Source organism: Aotus nancymaae, unplaced genomic scaffold (assembly GCF_030222135.1).
Source record: "Aotus nancymaae isolate 86718 unplaced genomic scaffold, 86718_ANA_hifiasm-v0.15.2.pri h1tg000022l_1, whole genome shotgun sequence".
Lineage (NCBI taxonomy): Eukaryota > Metazoa > Chordata > Mammalia > Primates > Aotidae > Aotus > Aotus nancymaae.
In genome coordinates, this window is record NW_026988435.1 from 44,220,613 (window position 1) to 44,242,884 (window position 22,272).

Genomic DNA, 22,272 nt, shown 5'->3' on the forward strand with positions numbered 1-22,272 from the left:
CTGTGATCCTCAGTAAAGCACACGGAGGTTAGCCCTTTCAAAAAGTGTGGTGTGCTTGGCCGGGCGTGGTGACTCATGTCTGTAACCCTAACGCTTCAGGAGGCCAAGGCGGGTGGATCACCTGAGGTCAAGAGTTCGAGACCAGCCTGGCCAACATGGTGAAACCCCGTCTCTACTAAAAATACAAAAATTAGCCAGGCGTAGTGGTGGGTGCCTGTAATCCCAGCTACTTGGGAGGCTGAAGTAGGAGAATCACTTGAACCAAGGAAAAAGAGGTTGAAGTGAGCCGAGATTACACCACTGCACTCCAGCCTGGGCGACAGAGCAAAAACTCTGTCTCAGAAAAAAAAAAAACTATGGTATGCTAAAAGAAGGTCTTAAAATAGGCAGATGATTAGTGTAAAAAAAAGGAGGACTAAGACATCATCTTGGTAATTACAGGCATAAGCAAAATAATAATACTGTCCTCAAAACTATCATCACTCTCAGTGGTACTCAGAGCAGAATAAATTGTCTCGCCCAAGGCTGTTTAGCGAATAGATGCTATAAACAAGCCCCCAGTGTCCCATTCAGACAGCCGCTAGCTGCATGTGGCTATTTAATTAACATTCCACGAAATTCAGTAAAATGACGTAAATTCAAGTGTTCGGCCATCACATGTGGCCAGTGGCTACCATGTCAGACAGTGCAGCTGCAGAAGCTTCCCATGGCTGCCCTAAGTCCTGCTGGACAGCGCCAGCACAGCCCTTTGGTCCAAGGGCAGAAATATCAAATTCAGAGGAAAGGCGCATTTCAGAAAAAAATAAAGGAATTTGGAAAAGGTCACTGATTGTCTCTAGCCAGACATAGCATAGCATTGTCGGTCCAAGGGTTAGCCAAAAGTCACACAGAGTTCAGAAGATAGCTACAGGGACCACAGAGGCATGGCAGAGTCAGACGCTGCGCTCAGCCAGCTCACGGGCTAGGAGCGAGGGCGTCCATCCCTATCACCCCAGTGATGCCCAGCAGCCCCAGGTCCAGGAGCTCCCAGGAGCTTTCCCTGAAGAAAGGTGGAGAGGTGGAGGAGAGGGGAGGGGAAGGCATTTGAACAGACCCTCCCAGGCTGGAGAGGTGGCGTGACAGCTGGGAACTCCCTACCTGGCCACGCCTGTGCCTCTGGAGGTCTGCCAGGGTGAGAAGCTCAGAGCTGACCCATCTGCTGAGGGCTCAACGCCACACCTCTCACTTGGTGACAACATTCTGATAATTCTACAATCACTCTCAAACTGTTACAGGCTTAAAAATTACCTGGGGAATGTGGTGGTTCGCATCACCAGAGGTTCTATTTCAGTTGGGGGTCAGGCACGAATCTGCATTGCGCTTGTTTTCTTTCTTTCTTTTCTTTTTTTGAGACAGAGTCTTGCTTGTTGCCCAGGCTGGAGTGCAATGGCACAATCATGGCTTACTGTGGCCTCCGACTCCTACGCTCAAGCCATCCTCCCACTTCAGCCTCTCGAGTAGCTGGGACCACAGATGTGCACCACTATGCCTGGCTAATTTTTGGCAGATGAGGTTTCACCATGTTGCCCAGGCTGGTCTCGAACTCCTAGGCTCAAGTGATCCACTCGCCTCAGCCTCTGGGATTACAGGTGTGAGCCACCACACCTGACCTGAATCTGAATTTCCAACAGGCTCACAGGTGAGGCCAGCACCACGGGTCTGAGGGCCGTGCCCAGGCACGCAGCGTTCTCGTAACTCAGCTGCAATGATTATATGTGATGAAGGCAGGCTGGAGCCAAGGTTGTTCACGGGAGAAACTCCAGATGGCCTCTCTGAGGCCAAGGACGCTTTCCTCCGTAGATGACTTCCCAAGTGCCATTTTATCCAAGATAAAATAACTGGTCTGCTGAGTTGAGGGCTATTCCATTAGGTATCCTGAACCTCACATGGAGCATGTGGTGATCTGCAGGGTTCTCACCAGGAGCGTGTGCAAAGCAGGAAGCCCCCAAGTTTATTTTGCTGGACAGGCATTTGGAGCCAATGCATGGTCAGTACAGACATCACTGGGTCCTGGTTGATCATGGCTGCTGTTGCAGAGTTTAATTACAACTCACCAGCCTGGCATGGTGGCTCACATCTGTAATCCCAGCACTTTCACATCTGTAATCCCAGCACTTTGGGAGGCCGAGGCAGGGGGATCACCTGAGGTCAGGAGTTCAAGACCAGCCTGGCCAACATGGCAAAAGCCCCATCTCTACTAAAAATACAAAAATTCGCTGGACATGGCGGTGCACCTGTAGTTCCAGCTACTTGGGATGCTGAGGCAGAAGAATTGCTTGACCCTGAGAGGCAGAGGTTACAGTGAGCCAAGATAGTGCCACTACACTCCAGCCTGGGTGACAGAGCAAGACTCCATATCAAATGCACACATGCACACATGCACACACACACAACTCACTATCTATTTCCCTCCATCATGACCAACTTACGGCCGTCAACTCAGCCCTGAGGTTTCCCGTGTCCACTGTTTGCTTCACGTGCACATTTGAAGGACTATTGACCTTCGATCCTCCAAAGCCTAAGCTTTCAGCTGTGTATTCGCTCCTATTCCATCATCAACCTTCTATGGCTGTTGCTAAAGCAAGTAACTACATTAAGTCTAGAGAAAGTTCCTTATGCTCCTGATGGGTGCTTCCGAATCTGTGCTACTGAATGACTGGTAGAAGAGCTTCAAAGCCAAACATTACACTCCAAATGTATACATTTCTGTATATTAGATGCCAAGTGTGTTCTTAAAAATAATACCAAGGTAAGTTCAATTAAATTACTAAATTGTTTTGAGTTTATGAGTTTTATAATGCAAAATCATACATGCAGGTTCATATCCTTCCCTTATAAAAGCAACTGAGAAGGGACTCATCTATCCCCATCCGACGCTCTGTCATCATCTAGTCTTTCCTAGGAGAAGTGGAAATGTGTCCTTCAGGTGTGCCAGGAGTTCCTTCGCCCTCCTGGTTTGGCTGTCACCAGCGGGAACACCCCCATCTAGAGGTGCTGACTTCAGGAGAGGACTTTCACTGCCATTTCTTTGGGAGGTAGCTCACACATAGGTCCTTAACCCTTTCACCTTGGCTTCCTTCCATCCCCACAATGGACAAAGACCGGGAGTTTGCAATCTCGACACTAAGCGGTATTTTGCCTGGAGGATTCTTTGCTGTCGGTGGGTGAGGAAGCTGTCTTGTGCACTGCAGGAGGTTGGGCAGTATCCCAGGTGCCTACCTGGGAGCAGCACCCCCTCCCCATCTGTAACCACCCACACTGTCTCCAGACACTGCCAATTGTCTCTGGGGGTCCAGACTGTCCTGACTGAGAACCACTGGCCTTGACCTACCCAACCACCCCCAGAAGAACATCAGTGCAAACACAAGTATCTGTTTGGTGGGGAACATCGGAAGGAGGGAAAGAGAGAAACAGAGAAGGGAGAGGAGGAGGGATGATTAGGAAGGAAGGCTCATGAAGGGGTAGAAAACTCAGAGAGAGGAGGTGGCAGGAGAGGAGCAGGCAGAAGAGCCATTTGTGAAGGGCGAGGGGGTGAGAGGAGGGGCAGAAACTCCAGAGCAACAGCACTTTCCCTGAGTGGGAGAGAGGTAGGGGCAGACAGACGGGGCTTCACAGAGCACTGGCATTGACCACGTCAGTGACTGATGATGTGACGTGGACACATGGAAACTCACATTCTGACGAGTCTCTAACTGTGCAAGTTGTATAGACAGGATACACAGTTTGCAAAATAAAATTAAAACACTATCAATTAAAGGATCAATTTAAAAGACCTTTGGCATAGCCATTGCTGTGCAAGTCCCACCTGGGCGATTCTTAGCACTGAAACCAGCCTGAATTCAAAGCTGGGAGGGAGCGCAAGAGGGAGCGGTCTGGAAAGACATGAGACCACATGAAATGGCAAAGAAAGGAGATGAATGGGAGGGTGAGGAAGAGGAAGGACTGAAGTGACAGCAGAGATAATTTAACCTGCAGTCCTCCCAGGCTCACTCCAGCCACCCGCAGGACCGTGAAGCCCGCTGGGACAGCACAGGCACTTCTGTGCTGCAAACACACCAGCCAGGACACTCAGTGAACATGAAGTAACACGGAGCACCTTAAACATGACCTGTCACATTCAGGGGACAAAGAAAGGCAAGGTCGTTGATTTCTCCTCTTGGAAGCTTGCCATTTATTCAAGAGGATACATCCATAAACCACACAGCCAAGAAGCCCAGAGAAGGTGATCACGAAAGCCTACGCCGAGTGGAACACCAGAGCTGTACAGGAGAGTTACGGAAGACAGAGGTCTCTGCAGGCCCTGGGCAAGAGGACAGACCTGGCGGCAACAGCTTGGCCCAGCAGGAAGAGAGTGGAAAGGCGTGAAGACGGACTGGCTCCAGCAGATGGAGGAGCAGGGTCAGACCAGGAGAGCTGGCGACAGAGCTGGTGGGAGCAGAGGGCCCGCTGGGGAGGCAGACCCAGGACCTCGGGTTTATCATAGGAAATAAACACAAAGAGAATCCTACTTGAGGTGCACACCCTCCCCGATGGGGATTTGGGCTGCGTGCTGACGACAGGGTTGGAAGCATACGTCTGGACCCTCGGGGCGTACTGGGGTAGCGGGGACGGGTAGTACTGAGCCGGATACCCCGTGTAGACATTGGGAGCCACAGCGGGCTGTGCGAGATAGGGGTTTTCCGGTTGGTATCCATGGTTTTCATAGTAAGGTCCAACGCCTGGCGGTGACCCCTAAACAATTGAAAAGAAGATGAATAAGATAAAACTCTCATTTGCACTAAAGGGTTAAATATAAAATATCACATCATCTCACAGCTATATCAATGATCTTTTAAGTTGATAATGTTTTTATTTTACTTTGTGAAATGTGCATCCTGTCTGTATAGCTTATACAGTTAGAGATTAACAACAAAGTGACAAGACACTGAAAAGGCACCATAGATTCTCCCCAGGTGCCTACAACTACGTCACACATTGAACTTATTCAGAATAAAAACTAACCACAACTTTCAATTACCAAAGCTTTTTTGTTTCATTTTGTTTTTTACTATTCGTTCGTTTTTTCTTACATGTCCATTTATTAAACAGGAGTTCCTTCATGACAATTTAATACAATATTTATTAACAATTAAAGCCGATATATACAAAAATACAGATTTGTCTGGGTGCAGTGGCTCATGCCTGTAATCTCAGCACTTTGGGAGGCTGAGGTGGGTGGATCATGCAAGGTCAGGAGTTCGAGAACAGCCAGGTCAACATGGTGAAGCCCCATCTCTACTAAAAATACAAAAATAACCAGGCATGGTGGCACCCGCCTGTAGTTCCAGCTACTTGGGAGGCTGAGGTGGGAGAATCACTTGAACCCAGGATGCAGAGGTTGCAGTGAGCAGAGATCATGCCACTACACCCCAGCCTGGGTGACAAGAGAGAAACTCCTTCTCAAAAAAAAAAGTACAGATTTGAACACTATAAAAACAATCAAGACAAGTACCATGAAAAATCTGTCCTTCAAAAGAAAGAAAGAGGGAAAATTGAGGTCAATGAGAGGCCTGTCTGCTGTGGGGGACGAATCAACACAGCAAAGCTCTGGGGCCCCTGACCCACTCCAGATGTACAGACCCAAACCTGAGGGCCACCCAAGCCAGGGAGATCCACCCTAGGGCTTCTGTGTCCACTGAAAAGGCAAACACACAAACTCAAGTTTGCACAATGGGCTATTTATTCTTTGAAATAATTTTTAAAAAGTGGCTGACATTGGGATTTAGTAAAAGATAGTAATAATTTTAAAAAGTTGTGTAGAGGTCTGGGGTTAGAATCCATTAAGCCAATATTCTATACTTTGAATTCCTCCCATCTTCTCCTTGAATATTGATATACAAAATTACGGACTAGCAATATCAGAATTAGAATGAGAAGAATAATAGCTTAACATTGGAGAACTCACCGGCCGCCAGGCCCCTGTACTTACAATCTCCTTCAACACTGACCCTAAACTGGCAGAGGCACGAATTAATACAACCATGCTGCCAGGAAAAGACTGAGTTAAGAAATCTGCCTAAAGGAGCATACTCTCCGTGTTACCTGCAAATACCTCTCCACGTCCTCTCCTGTGTAAGGAATGGACCGTCACTTACTCACCGTCTCTTATTACTGGACATTTAAGTGGCTCACAGTGTGGGCTATTAGCAGCTCTGCTGCGATAAACGTCTTTACACAGCACGTGCATTTTTGTGCAGAGGATAGAAACGTGTAGCTACATCCCTTTAAATGAAATTTCTGGGTCAGAGTGTGGCCATCATCAATGTGAAAGGAACTGCCTGGACGTCACATTTTATTCTCTGCTCTATCCTTCAGCTGCTGCCTCTCTTCCTAGAATGCCCGTCTCTCCTTCCTCAGCCTACTTCAAAATCGCCTTCCCAAGGCGTGCCCTGTCAAGACTCACCCCGAACAGGCTGCTCTGGGCCCCACCAGCTCATATCTTCCCCTTCTTCCAGCTCTGCCCAGTCGCCTGTTGGCTCGGCCACTCTGGGAGGCCACGTTTTTCCTCCTATCTGTATCTAAGGGCCCCCATGCGAAACTTTTTCCCATTCATTAATTCCTGCCCCGTGTCTCTGATTGACCTCAGAGAACGACAGCAAGTTTGTCCTCATCGGACAGGTGTTCTGAGCAGAGGCAGCCCAGCCCTTAGAACTGCAAATGGGGCCTCCGGGGAAGTTGATTATAACTGGATGAGCCAAGCAAGGCTCCCAGAGTTCCCCTCCACTTAGTAACTCACTCATGCTATCTTCAAAAGTCCGAAGACTACAACTCTGAACCAGAACAGCGCACAGAGGGAAAACACAAGGTAATCTCTCATCTAAATGAGGGAGCCAGAGGCTGCAATCTCGGTCATCTAAGACCTTACCGTCCACCAGCCAGGCTGCAGTAGCGAGGCGGTTTGTCCCTGAAAATTCCTGAGCAGTGGACTTGAAATTAAACGCAGACCCAGTAAAAAATGAATATCGTAACAAATCAAGGGGAAAACACGGTCTAGTTTCCAGATATAGAATCTAAGAAGTGTTTAAAACTCTTTACTAAATGCATTTATGTTAGGTACAAGGCAAATTGATCAGTTACAATGGGAAGCAGAGATTAACCATATTTGTCTCCAAAGGGTGTGGGCTCCAGGGAGAGGGCGGCTCGCCAATGCTTCATGCAGTTGTGACTTTTCCCAGATTCTCAGCTGGGCACCGATGGGACCCCACAGGGGTCTCTTCTCTGGGACATACCCCTGTTATTGCCATCTTGCTTCACCTGTCCCCACACCTCTTCCCTGCCCCCTGTCCTGCAAAGCAGAAAGGGACGGGGTGAAGGTGAAGATGTACATCACCCACATCTACCTGACAGCCACGGCATTTGCGACTCACCTGGACAGCTGTGTGGCTGCACCCCTGACTCACTCTTTCTAGAGGACGCCTTGAACAGCATCAGCCTGGCCCACCCTTCCCTACAAATAGCCCTGGCAGTTACTGACCCACAAACACTGTTGGGAATAACAGAAGGGACAAGGGAACAAAGAGAAGGCCAGGAAGGTAATGATTAACCACTTACTGAGTTCAAAGCCATCCTGATTTTATCAACGGCATCGAGTAATGATAGGTATCTGGAATGTTCAATCTGACCTAGAAGAAAGAATTACAGGACTGTAATATCTCCATACCAGTTAGTTTTTAGAAGATAAATCTGGAAAGAACCAGAAGAATCTCTGGGTGAAGGTTACCTAGAACAAGCAGCAGCATTTCCTGCTGACCTTTGGCCTGCATCTTCACCAAATCCTTCCATTTGGACTTTGGGACCCACTCATACCTCAGAGGTTATAGCAGAAGCACTCTCCTCTGGGATCAGAGTGGGTAGGAGGATGGGGTGCAATTGTAAGTGCTGCGGCCAGGACAGCCTGACCAGAGAGAAGAAGGAACAGACTCAATGGCTCAGACATCCATCGGGAAGGGCTCTCAGGGGACTGCCTGGGGCTTATGGCCACTCACACCTCCACCACCATCAAGCCCAGGCATCCTGCTGGACTTAACCTGGTTCTCAGCAGGCAGCTGGGATCTCCCCTTTACAGAACATCTCCCCAAGGGAGACTCCATGGGGTAAAAACACTGAAGAAATGACAAGGTAACTAAACCCATCAAGGTCGGCAGAGGTTAAGGACAGGATGGACCCAGGAGGCAAAGACCTGGGCCAGTTCCTGGCAGGACAGCTCCCTGGAAGTGTCAATGGTGAGTTACTGAACCTTGCTGAAATATCAGGGTCCTCATGGGAAAACAGACAGAGCAATCACCACAGCTGTGTTAAGCTGAGGGTTCCAGGAGAGTGCAGAAGGAGTGCCTCGTGGTGCCAGGAACTGAGAAACAGCAGGTGCAATCACAGCAGGTGCAATCAGACCGTCTCTCCCCGAACGTCCACAGGTGTTGCCGGGAGCCCCAAGCCGCCCAGCAGGTGGTCCAGAGCTCAGCGCCAGAAATATGTAGTTCACAGTTGACTTTTTTAAGTGGGCCATGTGGGCCCTCCCAATTTTTAATAGATACATATATTTAAAAATTCATAAAACACATCGATGACCACTCCACTTACTATCCCAAACCCAAAAAAGAAAGAAATTCAGAGCCAACCAATTCGACCATTTCTAAGATTAGCAGTAATAAAAAGAAGGCTCTGGGCCATTTCGTTTGTTGCCGTTTGTGAACAGTTAACAATAATAGCTAGAGATGCCAACAACGTGAAATGCTTTATAGTAAAGCCTCATTCTGACATCACTCCCCATGGACAAAGGTTCTTTGCTTGATCAAGCTTAGGCTCCTGAAGCTTCCAGGCCATCTGTGCATTTCCTTGTAAAATCCAGTTTTAACAAAAAACCTTGCTCAGTCAGTTTAGCCAGAACCTCCCACACTCGTATCTGATGACTTCCAATACCTGATCGGGTTCCTCAGCCTCCACCGTGCCACAGGTGATGTCTGATCGCCCAGCCTGTTTTCAGCAAGAATCCTGTTCGGTTGGTTTAGGCAGAATCCCCCTTACCCTCGATGTTTTCTCTTAGTGATTTTTCCACTCATACCAACCCCACCCTGAGCCTTGGTTATAAATTAACTCCCACTTGCCCATGCTGTACTCAAGTGGATCCCAATCTCTCTCTCCCACTGCAGAATCTGCTAGCTTTGGTCCCTGTACCTGTCTCCACGGTCCTGAATAAACTCCGCCTCACCACCTTTAGCAAGTGTCATTGAATGATTTTTTTTCTTTGACACGCACTTCGTGAGCTAATAAAGGGCTTTTTTCCACCCCTTCTCGCTTGGCTTTAAATGACCAAAGAATATTCTAAGAAACGGTGTTCAAGATTATCCATCCATGAGACCACATTCCCAATGAGGGAACAAGAGCTTAGAGGAACTCTGGGCTTTGGGGCTGGCCAGACCAGGGTCTGCTGCCTGTGACATGCCCAGAGAAGAATATTTCCCATCTGCTGGTACACAGCAGGTGCTCAAAGCACAGCAGACAGCACCGGGCAGGGGTTCAGCCCCTGACCTCTGTGAATAGACTCTGGATCCAAACTCAGCCTCAGCCATTCACTATCCATGACCTGGAGGAAGCTATCCACTCTTCTGTGCCTCAGTTTCCCCATCTGCAAATGCAGAAAATAGGAACACCTACCTCCAGGGCATTAAATGAGTTAATCCTAATGAAGTGCTTTGTGCTTAGCATAAAATGAGTGCTACATAAATTTTCATTAAATAAGGGGAATTATAAAGCTGACACACATTTAACAACCTGCTGAAGGAAAAGAGGGCTGTCTTGCGACATTTGCAGATTTGCATTCGGTAAGTACTCCCGGGCGACCAGCATGAAGCCCACCACGGAGCCACGTGCAGTGGGGCCAGCATCAGCACACCGTCGCTTTCCCATGTCCTTGGCGGAACCAGTTCCTGAATCACTAAACTGAAAAACCCAGCAACCTGCCATGAATGAAAACGAGTATGGCTTTCTAGTCCTGAGAAACCTCACCAAACAGGTTGCAACAAACACGCACACATCATTTATTTACTCTTCGCGTACAGATAAAAATATAAGAACCAGGTCATGTCATAGCTTCGAGACTTTTTTTTAGGATTAAAACTAAAGTTCACACCTTCCTGGGTATGAGGAAAGAAAAGTGACTAATATACAGGTGGGAAAGATCACCATTTAAAATGTATCGAAAACACTTAAGCCTTTTAGTCACATCACATAATAGACCTTGCCTATGTCTGCTTTGCGAAGACAGAGGATCCTCAGGCCTGACCAACACAATAAATCCCGCGTTCTTGTCTCATAAGCAGGAAAGAACTCAGTACCGTCCTAAGATTGCTTTCAAAGAGTCCTGCCTAACCAAACACATTCTCACGCCTCTGGTTTCTCGGCTCTCCTATCTCCCCAGTTATAGGTTTGGTTGAAGTTTCAGGAAGTGAAAATTCGATCCCATTGGCGGCTCTCCCAGCTCAGAAGCCCTCTGAAAGGAATAATGAATCAATGCTCAAAACCCACATTTGCTATTCATTCACGATCCCTAACAAGGAAGCCAGGGAAGGAACACCGGGAGCCACTGCTGTGAACTGTCAAATAAAAGCCACGGGACCCAGAGGCAGTCCCGGGATAATCCTCTCTCTTCCAGCAACCCCGCAACCCACAGAACATGATAAACAAAAATATTAAGTGTGCCCGAATGAGCTACTATGGACTTTGGAATGGAAGACCAATCACATTCTCCAGCTGAGCCAGGCACCGTGGCTCACGCCTGTAATCCCAGCACTTTGGGAGGCCAAGGCAAGCAGATCACCTGAGGTCAGGAGTTCAAGACCAGCCTGGCAAACATGGTGAAACCTCATCTCTACTAAAAATACAAAAATTAGCCGGGTGTGGTGGCAGGTGCCTGTAGTCCCAGCTACTTGGGAGGCTGAGGCAGGAAAATCACTTGAGCCCAGGAGGGAGAGGTTGCAGTGAGCCGAGATCAGGCCCCTGCACTCCAGCCTGGGTGACAGAGAGAGACTCCGTCTCAAAAAAGAAAGAAAAAAAGAAAAGAAAAAAAAAACTATTCTCCAGCTGAGAAGGAAAGAAGGCAGGAAATACCCCTCCCTGGCATTAGATCTGAAAGGGGAAGCACAACTGTCCCCAAGAGACCAGGACATCACACTCAGCCCTGTCCATCTTCAAAACGCGCCTTTCCTCGCCCTCACAAGCTTGTACATCTCGTTAACTGGTCTCTGAAAGGAGCAAGAGGAGGAGCATCAAGAGGAGGATGAGGAGAGCCCACGCTGCGTAGCAGACGTTCTCTCCTGCCTTTTAAACCGGGACGATGCTTCTCAATTCTGGAAAGCCAGCCGCCATGAACACTTTGGGAAATTTTCCTTTACGTGCAGAAGCGCAACAGTGGGTGGCACTCAGGCCCCACTCCTGGCTGGCAGGGAGCGCCAGGTAGTGTCAGCCACCTGAATCTCACGATGGCACGCAGCTGTTCTCGGGCTGTTTTGGTCCCTCCTGGACTGAGAGCTGAGTCAGCCCGTGAGTCACCTGCCTGGCCACCACACAGCAGGACGACGCTGTGGCATCGTATCAGTGTCTCCTGACATGACGAAGTTACTGCCAAAACAAGAATCATTTCTCCTAGCTTCTCTCCTCTGGAGATCTCAGGACACGTTTGCCAGAGACTTACTTTCCAAACAACCAAGTCAATGCGAATGAAGTCAGGCTCATAGACACTGACTCCCACCCACTCTCTTCAGTGAAGAGAATACAGACTCCACCGGCCACCACTGTGCACGGACCTGCTCCTTCCCAAAGCCCCCACGTGTGACCTGTACTGTTCGAGGTGCTGGAGGAGTGAGATGAAACAGGCCAGGCGCTGACCCAGGACCTCTTCTTCAAACTCCTGACAACACTACCACCATCCACCATCACATCCCAGTCAATGACCAAATGATCAAAAAGAGCCCCTTACGCCAACATAACTGCACCAACACCACATTACACAATGAGATGTCCTGTCCTCTCAAGGAAAGAAACGCGACTAAATGAAAGTTAACCGACAGTGGATTTACGTGGCAGTTCAGCAGACACTCATTTATGTATAATCAGGTAAATTGCGCACACAGTGATTGGCACAAGGGTTCTGCTGAGAGAGAGAGGTTGAGTGAGAAGCAGAGAGATCACCTCGGGAGAGGATTGCCTGCATCATCCAAGTTTCCTTTTCTGTGAATGACTCACTGTCCCCAAGAGATTACAAACTTTTTAGGGCAAAAATCAGGTCTGGTTCTTTCTCTCTCTCTCTCTCTCTCTCTCTCTCTCTCTCTCTCTCTCTCTCTCTCTCTCTCCCCCCCTGTTTTTCTAAATCTAGCTTTGTAGTTTACAAAGACAGAATTTAAATATTTTTGAGTTCCTACCACCCACCCAAATCTGTTGTGTTTTTATATACCAACAGCAGATCATTGGAAATGTAAATTTGAAATACAATACAATTCACAGAAAAAAAATTTTTTTTTAGTTCCACAGGCCAAATGAGTAAGATGAAATTTAGCAGAGAGAGATGAGATTCCCATACCTAGACAACACCAGCACCTCAAGTCAGGACAGTGGGTGACCTCCCGGGGTCCAAGTGCACAAAGCTGAGTGCAGCCTGACATGACAGGCAGGCAGCAGCAGAGGCCCCCAGGTCACTCCAGGAGGAGACTTCAACACTGCACACAAGCCACTGGCTAAGCTGTAAAGAACTTGTCCAAGTCAATCTGTAAAATGGGGACGAAACAGAAGCAGGGTTGTCTCAAGGACCCTGAGTGAGAAAACAAGCCCCCAGCTCAGTGCCCAACCCATGACGAGCACTCAATAATATGATGGCAGATAAGATTTATCTTCCAACACCTAAGAGCTGGCTACGTGGAAAAGGAATTCAATTTATTCTGCGTACATTCAAAGGAGAATACCAGGGTCACGATCAGAATTGTCAGAAGGGCAGGCTTGGATTCCATCTGGGGAAACCAAGCTTTCAACAATTAAAAAGTTCAAATACGGCCTGGAGCTACCTTAGAAAGTACCACATTCCTCAAACCTAAAAACGTGTGTTTCAAAATTGGAAGATCATTTCCCCAACATATTCCCAAACAGAATCACGCTTGAGCATCGAGATCAGACATGGTGATCTTTCAACACTGCTCCCAACTCCTTATAAACGCATCATCAACAGTGAACTTGAAAATGTCAGTGAATTCTCTGTCATCAGAATCTCGCAGAAAGAACTCCAAACCCATCGTCCCTAGAAAGCACGGTCTCCCGTGCCCCCTGGGCTGTGCTGCCGTGGGGTCAGGCTGAGTGCCCTGCCAGCACAGCCCCTTGGAAAGCGGTGGCCTTAAAGGGAATTTGACACTGCACTGTGCACCTTGTACAAACAAGCAATCATAAAAAGCCTCAGCTTAGCTCCAGCTGCCAAGTCAGACCTCGCTTGAAAGTATTTTTCTAACAAATCCAATCATCACAGCCTCCATTCCGAGTTCCACTTGAGAGCCCCAATTTTTCCGCCTAGTCTGCCCTTGAGCAAACTTCCAGACTTCAGCTGCCACGACCACAAACCAAGGTGCCCTTCAAACACTTCCTGCTTTCTTATCACAAGTCTGTGCCCTCAGCCCCTCCTTCCATGGATGCCCGATGGCTCAGCGCTGTCCACATACAGATGTCCGCGCCCTCGCCTCCTTCTCCCGACCTCACCTCCAGGAGGGTGAAAAGCATGTCTTTGAGTTGCCTGCCTTCTCAAACTCCACTCTGTTTACAGCAAAAGTAACCACCCACACCCCTGGTGGAAAATCAGCCTTGACTCCCAACCAGCACATCTTCCATGCATTCAATTCCTCTCTCCTGACCACTGCTGAGTCCCAGGAATAATCAAGTCCCAAGTCAGGCTCTGCCTTCTCCTGGAGCCCAGCCTCTGTTCTAGGTCATCCTGAATAGCTGCCTGTGTGCTCAACCAAGCTGCTACTCTGCCGCAGGTCCCACTTTTGCTCCTCCCTGGGTGTCCACAGGCTAGGCGGGGCCAGGATGGTCAATGGCCATGGGGACATCATAAGCCCCTCCTTCACACCCAAACCCATACCCCTGCTGCTTGCAAGGCAGGGCTTCCCAAATCAGCTTTAGGGCCAGAAGGCACCCCACAAAGGCTGACCCCATACAGACCTCAGCTCTCAGGTACATAATGCTCCTACACCCCAATCCTGAGGCCACCCAAGGCATCCAGTATTGGGGGATCCCCTGGCATGTATCCTGGAAAGTAAGGAGGGGCCAGGAAGAGCAGCAAAGGCCTGGCGACTGTGGGATGAGGGATACCCAGGAAGTGCAGAGCAGGAGGGACCAGAGAGCAGAAAAGCACCTGCGCCTTCAATGCCTCTGGGCTCTCTGGCTCCCTGCGGGGAGCTCTCTCTGGCCTCACTCTCCCCACCAGCAAGGCCACTTCCCAAGTCTTCAGCAAGCAAAACTGAACAACCACTCCACTGAGCACTCACCTTTCCTTTCTGCCACAGTGCCCAAGGCTTAGTTCTGATCAGTGCTTCCCAAACCCAGAATTTTCAAGAGGGCTTAGAAAATAATCATAGTAATAAGATGCCTGGGCCCCATTTTCAGAGTCGGATGCAGCAATTGGAACCAAGGCAATGACCCATATTATTACAAAGCTCCCCTAGGGAATCCTGCCACAGATTCAGGTGGAAAAGAGTAAGACTTTTACCAGCCAGACTTCTGGTTTACACTTCCTGGTAGGGCCCTCACCCTTAGGTTGGGCCCAGAGTAGGGAGCAACACACTCATGTGGTGGTGGTGCTGGTGGTGGTGCTGGTGGTGGTGGTGGGTACTGGCATGATGTGCTGCATGCATCTACCTTTTCACCTACAGGACATTTGCACCAGCGTCTTGTCACTCAATGTCCCCATGACCCAGGAGGTCAGCCCTCCACAGTCCCCCTTTTGGAGTTCCAAGCCCTCTGGCCTTGTCATACTGCTGGAGGGGGAGCCCAGGTGGGGCTGTGGGCAGGGGCTGGGCTCTATCAGGTCGCGGGGAATCACAGCCTGGCCCAGGAACAAGCCCTTTCCAGTCAGGATTCCAGGCACCTGGTTTTCAGCTTCCTTCCCTCCTTTCCTTCACTTGCTGGTTACATTCCGACCTCCCGAAGGGAGGACCCAGGGAAGGAGCAAAAGGAATCGATACTGTGCCGATGGTCACCAAAGTCCCTTCTAAGCATCCTGTGTCTCCAACTCAGAACCCGACACTGGAAGCACTGACCTATGGAGCCAGACAGGCCGTGTTTACCCCCAGTTCTGCCCCTTACAGGTTACAAGACCTTAGACAAGCTACCCAACCTCTCTTCCCCCACGTCCTTACAATTGAGTTAAGTATGTTATAAAGGGTTTGCAATGATGCCTGGCTGAAAAAAGAAAGTGCCGCATCAACGTCTGTGGTTATTATTATAACAAAATTGCACAGATGTACTCCTATGATTAAGGTGACTTAGTTGAAGATAGGAGGACCATAGCAACCTGGGAGGCTCTGCCCGCAGCTTCAGCAACAGCACAAGCTTGCTGTTAGAAGGTTGTTCTTGCTGGGTGTGAATAAGGGCAGTTGCTGGGGACCAAGCAAATGTCCAAGCAGAGAACAAAGGCCCAGCCAGCTCACCAGCTGATAATTTAAAAAAAACAGAGGCCAAGGTAGACCACCGTCTCCAGGCAGAGGTCTCAGCCCACAGGAGGCACCCCTCGCAACTTTCCAGCCTAGTGCATTCTTACTCGAGGGTGTTACTAGGTTTCATTCTAACCTCATATGTCCAGTAGTTCTGCAGGGGTAGTGGGGCAGATCCCACTTCTTCAAAAGAACTCAGTAAAGGTGGAGAAGTCGTGAGCAACCTCCAGTGACTTCCTGGGGGAGCTCCTGGCTACCTGACCCACCAGGCCCTCCCTTCACAGCGGCCGCTAAGGAGCCAGGACTGACTTAGCTCCCCGTGTCCCCAAGTCCCTTTACCCTGGAAAACTCTCCTTGCTACACTCCCAGCCCCCAGCCTTCCTGCAAGGGAGGCTGGCTCCATCCCCACTTCCTGGAGTACCTTCCCGGACCTCCCAGGGCAGGTCAACAACCCTAGTCTCACTTTAGGTTTTCCAAACACCTTGTTACTAGGCTGCCTAGTTTTGGTAATTTTCCATTATTTGGGGGGTTCTCATGACTGGGAGCTCCATGAGGTCAGGCATGGCCTAGGGCGCGATGCGCTCATCTTCCCCACCGGACCACCGCACAGGTTCACACGGAGGGGAGGGCAGCGCAGCCTCAAAGCCGAACCCTGGGTGCCCCCTGCCCACCAGGCGCAACTCGGGCCGCCCTGCTATCCTCTCCTTCTCAAACAAGCCACCAGGATTCCTCGTGACCAGGCCTGCCACCTGGGCGTTCTGAACAGGATTCGGGGCCACCGCGCTGTGCCCTGAGGCAGCGGGGCTGGCAGGGCTCTTGACGCACAAACTTTCTGGCCATAGAGCAGTTTTTCAGTTGGGTCCATGCTCGAGCAGAGCGCCCACTGCCAGGCTGGAGCACTTGACCACTCAGGATGCCACTGTCCCGAGCCCGGCTGGACAGGATGAGGTGGACCGAAGCGCCCAGGTGCTGGGCCTTCCCCGCAATCCGGCAAGGAGCGCAAGCCCAGCGGCCAGACCCGCTCCTCCCGGATGGGTTCCTGCGGGTGCCGGGTGCCCAGGCGGCCCTGGCCCTGATCGCCGTCAGCGGGTCGCCGCCACGGGGCCTGAGTCGAGAGCAGTCCCTCCCCGGGACTGACGGGCGGTTCGCGCCTCTCCCGGGGGCCCTCTCGTAGCCTGGCCCAGCGGTCCCCGCCGCGCCGGCCGTATCGTTCCCGGCATCTCAGTGAGTTTCCAGTTTCTCCCTACCTCAGTAGGGAACCAAGAAGCAGAAGGAGTTCAGGTAACACTGCGGAACTGCAGAGATTTCCCACAAACAAAGAAGCCGACCGACAGTGCTCCGGGTCCTCGCCCCAAAGAGCAAAGACGCACCGGTGCTCCCAGGTGGGGGCCCCAGAGGGCAGGCGGACCAGGAGCCCGCTCCGGACGACCCCGCCCAGAGGCACCCCGGGGGCCCTCCTCCACCAACAGGGGCGCCCAGGGGTGCCGGCCGCGTGCCAGAGGTCCCAGGCTCCCAGAACTCTCCCAGCACCCCCGGAGGCACCCTGCCGGGCTTGCCCCAGCGCTCGGCCCTCGGGCGCACTCACCTGCCGCGCCGCGCTCCCCACAGCCGCTTTCACCTCCGGGCGGGGGTGGGGGCAGGGGCCCCCGCGGGTCCCAGGCTCCCGGGTTCTCCTGCCCAGCCCGACCCCGCGCAGGGACCCCGGCACGCGCGCCGCTCACCTGCCGCGCTCCCGGGCGCTCCCCGCCCCTCGCCTTCCTTCTCCGCCTCCTGCTTGGCTCGCGCCTTCTCGGCCCGGCGCCCGGTCCCCGACCTGCCCTGGCTCTCGCTTAAATCTCAGGAGGCGGTGTCCCAGGGCCCAGGGCGACACCCCCAAGCGCGGGTCCCGGGTCACCCCGGGCGGGAGGGGGCGGGTGCGGCGGGAGGAGGCGTTTCCCGGGGAAAGCCCGGGACTCGCTCCAGGCCCGACCCAACCCCGACTGCGGCGGGACCCAGGTGCGACTCTGGGGCACTTCCCGGGCCAGCCCAGCGGCCAGCCTGCTCCTCTCGGGTCCAGGGCGCAGCTCTGTCCGAGGGCTCGAGTTTGGGTTAAGGAGGAGGATTCCTGGGAGCGCTCCTCGAGTCCTGGGTGAGCCCCCGGAGCTGCCACTTCACGAGCTCCTGCAGGCGGCCGGTCCTGTCCTCAGGGGAACCACTGTGGCCTCTGGGCAAGGACCCAGGAGTCGGCCTTTTGGGGCCGCTGACCCGAGCACGAGTGGTGGGGACGCAGCGCCGGGCGCCAAAGACCCTCCCCAGTCCTCCTAGACTGGCCTTTCTTGGCCCCTGCCAGCGTCCCGTCCCGTGGAAAGGGGTCCCCAGGAGGTCCCAGTTCTCCCTACACGACTGGCCAGGGCGGGAGTGAGGAATCGTGGGATATACCTAAGCCCGAAGACTTGGCTGTTCGCGGGCGCTTTAGACGTTCTTTCCAGTGTCTGCAACTGTGGGGGCTCGGAATTCACCGGAATTTAATAGGACCGGAGGAGACCAGAATCCGCCACCTCCAAACAGCCCTCTCTGGCATATTGATGATTTGGAACTGGTTATGTTGAGAAACTGCAGGCACAAGGTTACCTCTGAGAAACCACTTTTGTAAAGGAAATTTGCACCTATAAAGGAAATGGTCGTTAGTCAACATATCTGAACCGGGAAGAGAGCTGTTCCTGGACACTTTTATCACCTGGGAAACTTTTATCTGCCTCCCACGGCAACCTGTGTCACCAGACACCTCCTCCCCTCACTCTCCCCTCACTCCTCCATAGCTCCCCAGAAGCCTCAAACCCCCATTCCTTTCTGTCACTCAAAGTAACACATAAGCCGCAATCATCTGACTGCTGTTCCTTTTCTTTTTTCAGAAGGAGTCTCACTCTGTTGTCCAGGCTGGAGTGCGGTGGCTCAGTCATGGCTTATCGCAGCTTTGCCCTCCCAGGCACAAGTAATCCTCCCACCTCACGGTCCCCAGCAGCTGGGACTAGAGGCATGTGCTACCACGCCCAGCTAATCTAATTTTTTGTAGAGATGGGGGTCTCCCTATGTTGCCCGCGCTGGTCTCGAACCTCTGGGCTCAAGCGATCCACCTGCCTTGGCCTCTCAAAGTGCTGGGATTACAGGTGTGAAGCCCCTCACTAGACACCTCACTCATCTATGTCTCATATACTTGTGGGATTCCCATCTGTGAGTACATACATTAAAACAGCTTTTCTCCTGTTCATCTGTTTGATGTCAATTTAATTTGTAACTGAAGAATCTAGAAGGGTAGAGGGGCAGCATGTTTTCTCCTCCCCTGCATAATATACAAATCAACAGGATTTGCTTTAAAATGAGGTGGAAGTAGAAGAAAGCCCCATTCGGTTCCATCCCAGGCTGCCTCGGCACAGTGCTCCCTTCCCGGGAAGCTCTCCTGGAGCCTCCTGACTGATAGGACTTTCCTAGGAAGGCCTTCCCTCCCACCCCCTCTTTTGGCTCCTTTTGAGGTCTGCTGGCAGCCCCAGCGCTCCCCAGCCCCTACACTGCTCTGCCCTCCAGCGCCAGTGGGAGACCCTGAAAGACCCTCCCAGCACACAGGTCGGGTCTGGTCTTTCTCGGTGGCAACCCGCTTACTTCTGCTTTGACAGTGTGTTTGATGCCTCCTAATTCCACCCAGAAACCAAGGAGTATGTGCGGCTGTAGTCTCAGCCTCTTGTAGTGGTTGTTCATTCACCATTTATTTTTCCTTTTATATTAATAATCAGGGTTCTCCAGAGAAACAGAAGCAATAGGAGATGTGCAAACATATACACACACATATATATGTGCATATGCATGTATATACACACATCTAGATTTCTATATATTATTTATAAATAGTATAAACATGTTACATATTATAAATATTTACACATTAATATATACATAAACATGCAAAATATAATACAGATAGGATATATATTCTATATAATTTATATGTAATAAACAATATTTATCATATATATAAAGATTTGTTATGAAAAATTGTCTCATACAATTATGGAGACTGAGAAGCTCTACAATCTGCCATCTACAGACTAGAGACCCAGGAAAGCTGGTGGTGTAGCTTTCAAAGTCCTGAGAACCAGAGAGCTAGAGAATCGATGGAACAGATTCCAGTCCAGGTCTGAAGGCCTGAGAACCAGGAGTGCTGAGGGCGGGAGAGGATCAAAGTCCAGCTCACACCGTCAGGCAGAGAGCAAATTCAACCTTCCTCCTCTTCTTTGTTCTATTCAGGCTTTCAATGGGTTGCCCAAATTGAGGGCAATCATCGTTACACAGTCTATCTATTCAAACATTAATCTCTTCCAAAAACACCCTCACACACACCCAGAAATAATGTTTAACCAGTTACCTGAGCATTCCATGGCCAAGTCAGCTTGACACATAAAATTAACCAAGGCTGGATGCATTGGCTCCCACCTGTAATCCCAGCACTTAGAAGACGGAGGTGGGAGGATCTCTTGAGCCCAGGAGTTTGAGACTAGCCTGGAGAACATAGCAAGATCTTGTCTCTACAAAAAGTTTTTTAAAAATTAGCCGAGTGTGGTGGTGCACACCTGTAGCCCCAGCTACTTGGGAGGCTCAAGTGAGAGGATCAGTTGAGCGCAGGAGTTTGAGGCTGTAGTGAGCTCTGATTGTGCCACCGCACTCCAGCCTGGATGACAGAATGAGACCTTAATTTTATCTAAGTGTGAAAAATATATATATATATAGCCATAAGTTGACCCCTGTCAACTGTGCACCCACACATCTCCTTATACCATACTTCATCTCTAAAGACACTAGCAAAGTAATAACCTGCCTGTTGTGATACAACTCTTCTGCTACAACCAAAAAATGCACTAAGCCCTTCCCCAAAAGTGGATGTAAAATTCTCAAGTGTTTACACTTCTCCTTGGTATTTCATAACCTAAATACTGTAATGTAAAATTAACAATACTTAATACAATGATATAAAGTCAATACACCTTAAATTATATGATAATAGAATGTAAGAGAAAATAAAACAAAGATATATACTGTATATACAAATAATTGCACAAAGGTATTCAGAAAAAAGTAATGAGAAAATACTTGTGACTACTGAAGTCTTTATAACAGGTTGCACGGGCAGTCACTGGTGTTTATAACTGCCTTCTTCCACTACCCACTCTGCGTTCCCTCTGCCTTCAGTAAGCATGGCAGCTGGTTGGTTCTTAGCCTGATGGATGGACCCTTCATTCCTCAAGGGTCTGGGCCGTTAGTAACCCTGCCTGGATTGTGCTGTAGTTTTCCATTGACCTTAAGCACAAGCATGGTAACACTAAAAGATGCCCTGAGGAATTGCTGTATTCCAGACACACTCTTCCTTACCTTCCTGGTGGGGCAGTAGTAGTCTAGTTTCTCCTTGGTAGTCCAGATCGGTCTCCCCAGCCAATACCATAACTCTCTCTTTGCCTGTTGATTCAGAGGCATGTGGAGCTTGAAGTGGCCAGGTGGCAGTCGTAAATTCTAGTTTAATGGAATCACCGTTGTGTCTCCTACTGGCAGCATTCCTCCCTCTGGAAGTAAGACCTCTAGGTCAGCAGAGGGTAAAGTCACAGAAACAGGAAGCAAAATTGTTGTGAGTGGGTCACTGGGAGGAATAGCGTGTGGTGCCACTTCCATTTCTACCCCTCGATTCCTGCACCTGTGGATCCTGGCTGTGGGAGAAACAGCACCACATGTTGGGTGCTGATTCAGAGCATACACGGCCTTCTGGAGAAACTTGCCCCAGCCTGCAAAGCGTTGTCACCTAGCTGGCACTATCACTGCATCTTCAAAAGGCTATTCCACCATTCTATCAAATCAACTGCTTCAGGGTGGTGGGGAACACGGGAAGATCAGTCGATTCCATGAACATAAGCCTATTGCCATGCTTCCTTGGGAAGTCTGTTCCTTGGTCAAAAGCAATGCTGTGTGGAATTGGAATTGGAATTGGAATCCACCGTGATGGTGGATAAAGCATTCTGTGAGTTCCAGCAGAAGCACTATGTGCAGAGAAGACAAATCTGTATCCAGACTCTCTATTCCAGTAAGGACAAAATGCTGCCCCTTCCACGATGAAAGTGGTCCAATGGAAGGTTCTCCAGGGTGATCAGGGAGCCAGGTACCTGCCTGATCACCCTGGAGAACTGTGCCATATCAGAGCCTTGGTGCTGGTCTCTGCTGCTGGCAGATGGGCACTCAGTTGTGGCTATACCAGTTCGGCCTTGGTCAGTGGGAGTCCGTGTTGCTGAGCCCATGCACAATCTCCATCCCTGCCACTGAGGCCACTTTGTCCATGAGCCCATTGGGTGATAAGAGGAGTGGCTGGGGAAAGTCTGACTGGTATCTACAGAATGGGTCATTCTATCCACTTGATTTTTTTTTTCAGACAGAGTCTCACTCTGTTGCCCAGGCTGGAGTGCAATGGCACAATCTTGGTTCACTCACAAGCAGGTACACTGCC

At 50.4% G+C, this 22,272-nt stretch overlaps 1 protein-coding gene across 3 annotated transcripts in view; it reads right to left on the minus strand.

Annotated features, from left to right (window-relative positions):
• TMPRSS2 (transmembrane serine protease 2) overlaps positions 1–17,553 on the minus strand; it is a 44,247-nt gene extending 26,694 nt beyond the window's left edge. Inside the window, exons 1-3 of one of the 3 annotated variants that reach the window (XM_064380169.1) lie at positions 17,480–17,553; positions 7,630–7,700; positions 4,548–4,770 (exon numbers count right to left, since the gene is read on the minus strand). In XM_064380169.1, coding sequence (XP_064236239.1) covers positions 4,548–4,770; positions 7,630–7,644 — 238 coding nt within the window. In that variant the 5' untranslated portion in view covers positions 7,645–7,700; positions 17,480–17,553. Of the gene's footprint in view, positions 1–4,547; positions 4,771–7,629; positions 7,701–7,798; positions 7,875–8,994; positions 10,828–17,479 lie in introns of those variants that run through there. The other 2 variants (XM_064380170.1, XM_064380168.1) reach the window with 2 other exon arrangements.
• Between the last annotated feature and the right edge of the window lie 4,719 nt (positions 17,554–22,272).